The sequence below is a fragment of the Mustela lutreola genome, chromosome 4, assembly GCF_030435805.1.
Source record: "Mustela lutreola isolate mMusLut2 chromosome 4, mMusLut2.pri, whole genome shotgun sequence".
Lineage (NCBI taxonomy): Eukaryota > Metazoa > Chordata > Mammalia > Carnivora > Mustelidae > Mustela > Mustela lutreola.
In genome coordinates this window covers 62340788-62352896 of record NC_081293.1, presented here as the reverse complement: position 1 = coordinate 62352896, position 12109 = coordinate 62340788, and the positions used below count along the sequence as shown (strand labels likewise).

The 12109-nt window shown below is 35.8% G+C and overlaps 1 protein-coding gene across 6 annotated transcripts in view; it reads right to left on the bottom strand.

The window, feature by feature from the left end:
* JMJD1C (jumonji domain containing 1C) overlaps positions 1 to 12109 on the bottom strand; it is a 320032-nt gene that overhangs the window by 27931 nt on the left and 279992 nt on the right. For all 6 annotated transcript variants that reach the window (XM_059170135.1, XM_059170130.1, XM_059170131.1 and 3 more), the window contains 3 exons: positions 9595 to 9767; positions 6932 to 9141; positions 1817 to 2018 (listed from right to left, as the gene is read on the bottom strand). In XM_059170135.1, coding sequence (XP_059026118.1) covers positions 1817 to 2018; positions 6932 to 9141; positions 9595 to 9767 — 2585 coding nt within the window. The remainder of the gene's footprint in view (positions 1 to 1816; positions 2019 to 6931; positions 9142 to 9594; positions 9768 to 12109) is intronic.

Below are 12109 nucleotides of genomic sequence, written 5' to 3'. Positions count from 1 at the left end.
TTCATTTTTTTTTTTTTAAAGATTTTATTTATTTATCAGAGAGAGACAGGGGGAGAGAGCGAGCACAGGCAGACAGAATGGCAGGCAGAGGCAGAGGGAGAAGCAGGCTCCCCACTGAGCAAGGAGCCCGATGTGGGACTCGATCCCAGGACGCTGGGATCATGACCTGAGCCGAAGGCAGCTGCTTAACCAACTGAGCCACCCAGGCGTCCCATATTTTCATTAATTAAAATGACTATTTATGACTAGGAGGAACAAGGATGACACTCTCAAATGTTTATTAGGAACCCAATTATGTATCTTTAAGTTCCTCTCAGCTTATGACATCCAATTCATGTAATTACTCAATTCAGAAAATCTTAAGATAAATGGAAGGCAAAATTCTTTTCCTTGTTGGTGGTTATTTTTGTTATCATATAGTATTTACTCTTTTTACTCACAATCAGGGGATATCAGCATATTACAGTTTATTCTCTTTTTTCAATGGACACCAAGAACATTCCTTTTACCACCATTTCTCATACTTTTATTGCCTAAACTTTTCTTCCTTTTTTTAAAACCAGATTTCTCCCTTTGTTATAATCCATCATTTCACTTCAGCTTTGTGTTATTATTTTTATCTCTTTCCTTTAAACCTGATTTTTTTTTTCCTCCTTAGAGAGGGATGGGGGAGCAGCAGAGGGAGAGACTTAAGCAGACTCCATGCTTAGCAGGCAGTTGACACGGGGCTCTATCTCACAACCTGAGATCATGATCTGAGCTGAAATCAAGAGTAAGACACTTAACTGACTAAGACATCCAGGCGCCCCAACCAACTTTCCTTTTGATTTCTTTTTCATCTTTTCTGCAATTCCATGTGTACAACCTTTTACAACTATTCTTTAAAGTTGTCTGTCCTTTGGGGATTATTGGCTAGAAAGCCCATGAAGTAAAAATAAGAAACAGAACCTATTCTTTTTACTGAACTCTTAAAAGTCTATGGGCCCCTGGCCGGCTCAGTTGGCTGAGCGACTGCATTCGGCTCAGATCATGATCCTGGAGTCCTAGGATCAAGTCCCGTGTCGGGCTCCCTTCTTGGCAGGGAGTCTGCTTCTCCCTCTGCCCCTCCCTCTTCTCATGCTCTCACTCTCATTCACTCCCTCAAATAAATAAATATATTTTTTAAAAAGTTTAAAAAAAGGTCTATATATGACTTTAATATTGAAGAATTATTTAGTAATGCTAATATTACAGTAGAATGTAGGAGAGTAACAACTACAAGTTGTTTTTATACTTACTACAAAACCTGTGAAATGTGACAGGACATGGCACTGACATCCTTCTTCTCCTAACTCATATTTTTATAGCTACACATTTAACAAAAGTATGGGTAGTCCGATGTAATGCAATGACTTTAGTTTAATGCCTAGACTGTTTACCTACATTTATAGACTATTTGATTGCTAGCTAATACACAGATATATATATATAAATAAAACACTGTTTTGGTCAAAGTATATAAACTTTTAAAAATTCCTTAAGTCGAACAAATTACTGTTTCCTATTATTTTCTAGAAAAAATAGTAACATTTTTTCATGAAGGATGAATCAATCCTTCAAAGTAAAAGGCCATATTAACACAAGTAACAATATGAATTATGAATTTAGTCCCATAATTAGCTACTATTAAATTTACCATTAAAAAAGTTTAATACTCTTTTATAATGTTTCAGAAACAGTGAAGCTCAAAGGACTCATTTCCACCTTTATATGGGACCCTAAGAATGACAGTATAACTTCCAATAGCGAATAAACCTAATTAATTATTTTCACTTACCGTCTAAAGTAGTAAAATCTACAAAACACTGGTGAATGAGTTGGTTCTTCTCCTTTTTTACTCCGAATAAGTCTACATTCCCGGCACTTTTGCAAATTAGGCCCTATCTCACAGCAGGAGTCATCCTGTAAAAAGGATTCCCCAGTTTGCTTCAGCTTCTTGACTTTACGCCAATCTTTTAATACTGAACGAGGGATACCAGCTGTAAAACCAGTAGGAAATTATTAACAGGATAAAAATTTTTTAAAAAAGTACATACACTCCTTGAGATAAAATTCAAGACAAGTACACAACTGTCATAATATATTAAGACTATAAAAAAGAACCAAAGACATTATAGGTCTACATCCTCATTAGTAACAGAAAAGTCCACAGCAGCATTTCTATTTACTCACTTTCTATTACTCAAATGAACTCTTATTGTCAGTATACTAGAAATGCAGAGCCGAGTAAATCTTCCAGTTGACTGAAGTCTTTACATATTAAATAATCATACTTGTATAACAGCAAACACAGGAATCATTCATTTTCTATGTAAATCTGTAGCTAAAAATATAGCCCTTCTACACAGGAATTTGATATATGCAGGAGAAAGTTCTTTTAAGATCCACCCAAAGAACCTGAAGACCAAAAGTTAATACTTTTAGAAACTACAGGCTAATTCAAACATACCTGTATGATTTTGAAATATCTAATCTGATTCTCCCAAGTTGAGTGTGGCTCATTAAGACAAATGCTAATTTTGGGGCGCCTGGGTGGCTCAGTGTGTTAAAGCCTCTGCCTTCAGCTCAGGTCATGATCCCAGGATCCTGGGATCAAGTCCCACATCGGGCTCTCAGCTCAGCAGGGAGCCTGCTTCCTCCTCCCTCTCTGCCTGACTCTGCCTACTTGTGATCTCTGTCAAATAAATAAATAAAACCTTTAAAAAAAAAAAAAAAGACAAATGCTAATTTTAGAATACCAGCATTTGAGAGAAGAGGGGTAAGCTATTTCTCTTAGTACCTCTCGCTCACGATGATGGTCTCCATTTGATTCAATATACTGACAAGGCCGTTAGTACCTTCTAGAAAATAAAATGGTTTGAAGAAAATAAAAAAGCCAGTATTAACTTGACTTTTTGATGGTAGAAAGAAAAGCATCAGAGAAGTCTAAAAAAAAAAACCTCAGATGACTAATATTTGAAGAAATTATTTATTTATACTCTACATCATTGCCCCATGTTTATTAACTTAAACTTAGCTGTTGTAATAATACCGTCTCAAGTTATCACTCATCCAGAGGGCAGATTAAAAAATTAAAAGCAGGGGTGCCTAGGTGGCTCAGTGGGTTAAAGCCTCTGCCTTTGGCTCAGGTCATGATCCCAGGGTCCTGGGATGGAGCCCCAAATCGGGCTCTCTGCTCAGTGGGGAGCCTTCTTCCCTCCCCCCACCCCGCCTCTCTGCCTACTCGTGAGCTCTCTCTGTCAAATAAATAAAATCTTCAAAAAAAAAAAAATTAAAAGCCTGTTTATTTAAAAACAACCTATATTGGGACAAGCCAATATCAAACTCTTAAAAGTATACTTACAATATATCTGTATGTCAGTTATGAGATTTACATAATTTGCTATTTCTGTCATGTTAAAACATATTTCCTACCCTGTGTTTTCTAATTACTCAGATGTTGTGGAACAGAGACAGTTAACTATTCTCCCAAGACTATGCACTTCTTGCAGAAACATGTATCAGACCTTTAAGAGCTCCCACATCACTTACCTGTGCATAGTATAAGCGGTACAATGACAGCAAGGTAACACATCTTATATTGTGTTTAAGCTCTGAGATGACCCATTTAAAATCTGCTTCCAGTTATTAAGACCTTTTAGGATTGTTGCCTGGTTCTTTAAAATGACATGTTTCCCCCTGCTTTATTTCTAACTTAGGGAAGCCATCTGGCTTAATCCACTAAAGAAAGACCTATTACATGCACACAAACCACTTATGGAATAAAATGTTTCCAGAACCTTATATAAAGGGTTTATTATCTCTTCCACTATATATAAGATAGATTTCCCCTATAGAAAGTATCAAAAATTCAGAGCTTTTAGAAGTCAGAATGAACAACAAAAATGGTACACCACTCATAAATTTTTACTTAGCACACTTGCCTCCAATCATTTACTTACTTGTTTACTTATTACACTTAGAATAAGCTAAATTCAATCTATTTCTATTTTGACTAGAAAACAACTATTAACACCAATATGCTTTTACATGCCAGGTAACGGTACAGTTCAAAGAGTATGGATAACCATACCACCGTGAACCACTTAAACAGTATTATAATAAAAAAACAGACATTTCAAGGCAAATCTCAATTCTGTGACACAAAACAGACACTTAGAGCTACTTCTTAAGTTTAAACGGATGCGGGGCTCCTGGGTGACTCAGTGCATTAAGCCTCTGCTTTTGGCTCAGGTCATGATCCCAGGGTCCTGGGATGGAGCCCCACATCAGGCTCTCTGCTAAGCAGGGAGCCTGCTTCTCCTCTCTCTGCCTGCCTCTCTGACTGCTTGTGATCTCTAGCAAATAAATAAATAAAAATATTTAAAAAATTTTTTTTAAAAATGTTTAAAAAAATAAATTTAAACGAATACATAAATTACAAAAACATGAAGGCCCAGGTCATAAAGACGGTTTTTATATTATAACTTTTGGTTCTAAATTAGGCTACACATCATGGTAATTAACTCCTTTTAGAACTATTACAACAGTATTTGTAAAATAAAATAACTTTCTCTTTCAATTCTATGTATCTTAATTTATTGGCAACATCTAAAATCTAAACTTTGAGAATAAGATATTTAGTCAGCGAAAAATACCTAGTATTCCTTTTACCATTAGAAGATTTTTAACCTTAGTCCTCAATTTATTAGCAAATCCTCAAACACAGTTGCTCTAGCCAACAGAAAACTAGGGAGGAAGAAAACAGAAACAAACACATGCTAACCTTTAATCTCTGATGTCATCACCTTAAAAAATCTTTCTTAGGATACAGAAATTAACTGATTATAATAGAACCAATGGTCTTATAACAGGATTTATATTTAACTTTGATTAGCAATTTCAGTTTATAAAATAAAATTATATAAGAATTTAGTCACGAAAAACAGCCAACTTTTAATTATCATCATGAAAACGCAGCAGATATGAATACATTCCAAAACAGCAGATAAAATCTATTGTGCCTGGCTTTAGAATGTACTAAGAAACACAAGTTTCTTTATAGGTGTTATGTGTATATAATTAACACATGTATAACAGTGTATATAATCACATTATATTCTCTAAGTACAGACTTAACTTACTCTTTTTGACTATGAAATAAGGTCGTATTTAATCCATGAGACAGATAATCCACTGAAATTTGGAAGTTAGATTCATAAACTACCAATTTAGAGAACTTTTCTAGATAGCCATAACAAAGGCTAGACAACTCTGGCCATAATTAATAGATGGCAATTAACAGTCACTTATTATTATTTTGGACTTAGGAATAGATGGGGCTTATAATACTCTCTCTGAGATTAATTTTTAGGTACTAAGGAGGAAGAGATTTGACTAGGCATCACAAGTTGAGGGGAAAGTACTGATTCTAGTCTTTGAGCTCTTGGGAACATGTACATTTGGTCTTAAAATGAAATAGAACAGGTACTTCATTAAGAGTTAATTTTATAAATTTTCATTAAGAGTTAATTTTATAAATTTAATGTCACAAGAGCTTTCTAAGTATTAAAAGCTGGAAGATTCCTATCTCCATTTTCTGTAAATTTAACTCAAGTATTTGTATACCCAATACCAGACAAAGGAAATGTTACATGAAACAGAAAAGAAAACAATTACTGACCACACTAAAAGTCTCTTAAGAATTCACTGGGGAAGTAGAACACATGAGAAAGAAAAAACAACACCATACACAATCCAAAAGTCAAATAAATAGTATGTATCCTGTATCCTCCATTGTCAATGTCCCTTTCATTCTTCTATGTTTGCATTGAGTCTGTCAGCCTCTCTGTCTCTAGTTGAGCTTGTTTTCCTTTGGTTTTTTACTTTCTGACTGTCCTTTTCTATGATTCCATCCTCCTGTTTTTCTCTCCTTCAAATTGCCTCTGGCTTCTACACAGGCATATAAAAAAACCTCATTCAGTGAAAAGGCCCAAATAAGAGGCTTCAAGCATCCAAATGCTTGTGAAAGTACTTTTTGAATGTCCACACTGTCACATATTTCCTATCTTGTATGTGGATGAATACACAGGTATAGTGAACTATTAAGTGCTTTCTGCATTGTGTAACATACCTAAAAAGAAATAAGCAAATTGAGAAAAAACACTTCTAGAGTAAAAACATAGAAACACTTTGTAGTGTATACTACTGACAAGCATCACTTATTTTGTCCCGCTAAGGCCACAAACAAAATGTAAATATTATCAGTTTTGAAACGTTTACTTACGAAAATTCTTCTTGAATACAGAAATGAGCGCACAAAACCACAATCCCTTCCTTTTATTTAGCTTTTACCCATTATTAAGAACTTCCTCAGTGAGTAGCAATATTAGTTAAATAGAAGGTAATTTCAATAAACTTTTGATACCAGGTAAGAGAAATAGAGCCACATCCACATTAACTGAAGCAATTTTCTTCTAAAAATGTGACTTAAAGGAAGTACATGTGAATAGGATTTCTTTTACAACTACATCATGGTAAAGGATTCTTAATTATAAGGAATCCTCTTTTGGTGTGATTTCAACAGTTCTTAGAAATGGTCAAAATTCTGAATAACTACTAAATCACACATTGGCTTTTTGTCAATATGAATGCTAGGTAAAACATGTATCTACAAGTCTATTAAAAATGGAGACAGGTCTTCTCTCATTTCCTTTTTCAGATACTTGGTAAAATGCAGAAATGAGGTCAATGAGCACATACAATAGACAAGGACATGCAAACAAAGTCAAAAGATGCCTTTTAGCTCACTAATCTTTCGAGAAAGACACCCTTATTTCTTTAGACAACATTATTTCAAGAACATACAGCCCACTATACCTAAGATTTAAAAAAAAAAAAAAAAGCAACTTACCACTATTACTGTTGCTCTGCAATTTCAGTTTACTTTTTTCTTTGGCACTCCTGCTGAGGACCCCATTGGGTTTTAAATCTTCTTCTATGTCACCTTTTTTCTTCTGCAAATCATTTTGCTTCTTTTTGTAAGTTGGCTTAGGTTGCCTCTTAGTCCTCTGCTCTGACTTGCTTTCACTTTCATCTGAGTCTCCACTTTCAGAGCCAGATTCGTAAGTTCTTTTGGCTTTTCTCCTACTGACTTTATCATCTTTTACATATTTATCAACTATGATCTTACTATCTACACTATTTTGTATATCATTAGATGTAGAGGCTATTAAATTGACAGAACATGGCTTAATAATTTCTGATACAGAATTCCCTGAATTTTCCATTTTATTAGTATTTTTATCTTCCTCTGAGTGTCTAGTAAGCCAGGCCTTTTTCAGCTTAGTATGGTAGTTAGGTTGACTTGTCTGGGATGCTTGCCCATTTCCTACAGAGTTTGCTTTGTTTATTGTACTACAGACTACAGTGCTATCCAAAAGAGGGGAGGTTGTAGATGTCTGATTTTTCACAGCATTAGGTTCAGTCTCAGTGACATTACTACTTTTATACTGAGCTGCAGCCAATGCTGCCTTGTGCTTTTTTAAATGGATAAAATCAGTTGTGCCTGAGAACCCAGAACTGGGCTGAGCAGCACTTCCTGTCTGACTACTGGCTGGTGTAACTGGAGCTGTGGTGCTGACCCTGCATTCTTGTATTTGAGCCACTGAATGACTGACACTTTTTGAAGAGGTACATTCTGAGGATTTAGAGGCCAAAATGGTATTTGATAAAGAATAAATTATTTCTGAACCACCCCAGCTGGAAACACTAGTGGTAGTGGCAGCAGATGTGAATACATCCGTTTTGGTATTACACATTGTATTTACAGCAGACATGACTGAACTGGGAACACTGCCCTGTGAGACAGCCTGGACATTTTTTTCAGATTTTATGTGAGCACTGTCTGAATTCACACTTGGCAGAATGATTCTTCCAGTCTCTCCAGCTTCTGCTGGTTTGAGGCAATCTGTTTGGTTTGCCCCAGTTGAAGATCTTTCACTAACTCGATCTTTGGAACCTGACTGCATTGCTGGCACACTCTCAAGTTTTGTACGAGATGGTGGACGTACAATGACAGATGCCATAGCAGCCTGTGACTTTCCACTGCTTTTCTCTACATGCCATTCAGCTTTCTCGTTACTGAGGTTATTATTAGATTTCCACATTTCTGACAAACTTTGTTCAGAAGAACTCTTAAAATGTGCCTGAGAGTCTTTCGGCTCTGGAATTAGAGTTGGAGGCTTTTGTGATTCTTGAACTTTCCCACCAGCATTTACAGGCATGACTGGGGTTAAAGTTGGAGGGGAAAGACTACTATAGTTGCTTTCCTTTCTTTCCAGGCTGTGATGGATTGGTGGATGAAATACTGGTGCTCTGTGCAAAGCAGGCATGCTCCGGAGTGCATTTGTAGAAGAAACTGTCAAATGGGTAGGACTCCTACAATCATTTCTGAAAGTGGTTACTGAGTGAGAAGCAATTTGATGGGGAAGATGTTCTGGTATCTTGCCTACTAAACCTTCACTTTCTGGTTGGTGTTTAATTAAAGGTGGAGGCTTTGAAAGAGATGAAATAAATGAAGTCAGAGTTTGAGGATTAGCTGCTACTGCAACAGAATTACTCTGTTTTTCAGTGTAAATATTTGAAACCTCTTTGGATGGATATGACCGTGGTGGTTCATTGACCACACTATTAGATAATGTAGTGAAATAGTTACTTTGGGGCAAACTCTGAGGCACTGAGTGCTTCATTTTATAAAGATCTGATACTGAACATTCTACATCTTTGTCTTGTTTGAGGATGACATGGCTTTTAGGGCTAGAAGATGACAATGGTACTCTGGAATAATTATCCCTCTCACCCTCAAGCCCCTTGACTTTAGTTGTAAAGGGAGCAACATCAATACTTTCTTGAAGGATTCGACGATGTTCCTCCTTATATTTGTGTAATCTCTCTCCAGTTTCCTGGGGTTGTCTCTGTAATTGATTCAGTACAGGATCCACAAAATGTCTGTGCAATAAACCATCTTTTCCAGTCTGTGATCTATTTAGATCCAAGTCATTTTTCACTGATGTGGATGCAACAGAACGTAAAGGTTCAATAAAAGCTTTCCTCTCCATTTCACTGTAAAGAAAACACACATAAAGGTTTCTATAATAACTTTTTCTTGAATGATATGAAGATAGCATCTATGCGATATTATGAAAGTAAAACACAACTTTGCATTTACTTTAATACTCCTGAGTATATTAGAAAATATATCAAAATGGAAAGAACAGTACTCATTCAAAGCTTACTTTTAAGATGTTTATTAACTTAAAATAACCTGTTTAGAACGTGAATTAAGAAAAACTATAAAAAACAAAGTTTTTGTTTTTTTTTTTTTAAAGAGAGATACAGAGCACAAGTAGAACAGCAGGCAGGAGAGGAAGAAGCAGGCTCCCCACTGAGCAGTGAGCCAGATGCCAGGCTCAATCCCACCTGGGATCCTGAGCCAAAGGCAGACACCTACCCAACTGAGCTACCCAGGCACCCCAAGACAAAGTATTTCTAAGTTTAAGGCATTAGTGAACTTACTCTTTATGGTGATCTATTAAACTTTTTGTCAATGGTGGACTGGAATGTGCTGTAATTTTAAGAGACCGATGAGGCTCTGCACTGGAAGGTCTGACAGGAATGTGACTAAGTAATCCAATACCATCTGCTGAAGTCACAGGGGTGGGTTGATGTAACCAAGGACTGGGAGAATTCTATTTAACAACAATAACAAAATATATATATATATATATATATATATCAGACTTCAGTTACTAGAAAAAGCTAAACACAGTATCATTACAAGACTATAATGTATATTTACGAAGCATATGACTTTTTCTAAATGCATCTTATGAAAAATATTCAGACAAGTAACTAACATAATTATGTGGATTTTTCCATATGATGGAGAAAATCAATCAGCATCAAATTTGTCATTTGCAAAGATTTGTTACTACTGAATGTAGATCTTGAAATCACTGCCTTTAACTTATAAATGTACAGAAAGTCTAGTTCATCAGATTTCCAGTCATTCTAACACTAAAAGTATATTGCTAATACAAAAACCAGAATGTTAAAGTACATGTAACCAGAGACAGAAATATCAAGTTCATTTGCCAATATTTCTTTTCAAAAATAACAAACTTTTTCAATATAACCATTTACTTAGAATAGAGAGAAGATTTTATTTTCAAAGCCCACTTGTACTCCATTTCACTATAAGCTATAAAACACTGCTGGATCATTAAACTTGGGAGGTATGGGGGGCACTGGGTGGCTCAGTGGGTTAAGCCTCTGCTTTCAGCTCAGGTCATGATCTCAGGGTCCTGGGATCGAGTCCCACATCGGGCTGTCTGCTTGGCAGGGAGCCTGCTTCCCCCCCTCTCTCTGACCGTCTCTCTGCCTACTTGTGATCTCTCTCTCTCTGTCAAATAAATAAAAATCTTAAAAAAAAAAAAAAAAAAAAAAAACAACCTTGGGAGGTATGGAAGTACAACAAAATTAATTTTTTATATATCAATAAATACGCTGCTTTTCTCGTTCTGTGTATTTGGTGACTTTTTTTTTTTTTAAAGATTTTATTTATTTATTTGAGAGAGAAAGGGAGAGAGAGAGAGAACCAAGTAGGACAAGGGAAAAAGGGAGAAGCAGACTCCCCTGCAAACAGGGAGTCCGACACGGGACTCAATCCCAGGACCCTGAGATCATGACCCAAGCTGAAGGCAGATGTCTAATGACTGGGCCACCCAGGTGCCCAATATTTGGTGACATTTATCTCTGTGTTGATATTTAAAACTCTCATTACATGCTTAAGGAATGTTTCTATACTATGACACACCGATGTTTTTTCAGAATATACTTTGTGGAGTTATATACCATCATCATGATATTGGGAAAATATAATCCCCTTTGGTTTTAACAAAGAGAGTAAGTTTTACATCTCAAAGTGATAACGCAAAAGCAACCGATATATCACACCAAAAACATGCTCCTGTAAAACTGCTTAGATTATGTATTATAAAGCACAAATCTCACATTAGAGGAAAAAATATAGATATACATGCATGAGGATTATTCAAATATGTGTAAAAGGACTCAGTTCTACATGATCCAGAAGTATTAAGTTGCAATCAATTATAGTAACAATTTTTAACTATAAAATATCATTAATAAGTATTTCCTAATATTTTCTTTTCTTCTCACAATATTAAGAGGTCATTTTTGCTCAAAATGTTAAATATAGTCCTTTAAATTTTTATATAACAAATGAAAATTTCGTAAGCTTGTTTTTAGTTTAACAAGTTTGTGACCAGTTAATAAAACATTTTATGCCCTTATATACATGGAGGCTAGAATGACATATACTGAGAGAAATTCCTACCCAAGCTAGTTCTGTTACTTAGATTGGTTTTTCAGGGTTGGGAAATTACAGAAGACGACTTAAAACTGTTTGCCAGCTCATGTGTTGTTCTAGCCTGTCTTTGTCCAGTATCAACTGCATCTAACATTCAAGGAATGAGAGCAAAGGGTCAGAGTGAAAATGTGGGTGTATTAGGCACTAGGGTCACCAAGCTTGCTTTCAATAATGGCAAGGAGGATACTGTAGTAATTAGTGACTCTTCTACTACATAGTATTCCAGTAAGATTCCACCTACCACAAGTTCAATAGTAACATCAAGAATGGACATGAGAAGCTCATGAATCAGATCAAAGCAAGCACAATTCTTCTAGAATTGAAATCCTGCCAGCATTGAATGTGGGCATGCTGGTACAGAATAAATTATGTTTACGGGTAACTATGTTAAAGAAGGCCAAAGCTCATATAGGAGTGAAGCCCAGAAGAGTTGATAGTTGTTATGGGATTAAACCATACACTCAAAGTATTAAACCATACACTCCAGTATCACTCAAAACTGTTAGAACTCTTATCTTGCACAACTAACCACTTGATGCCCCTTACTATCAAGGGCAACAATCACAACTTGGGAATCAAGGAAGGACTCATGACTATAATCTATTGCTATCACTGCTACCAAAATATAACAATTCCTCT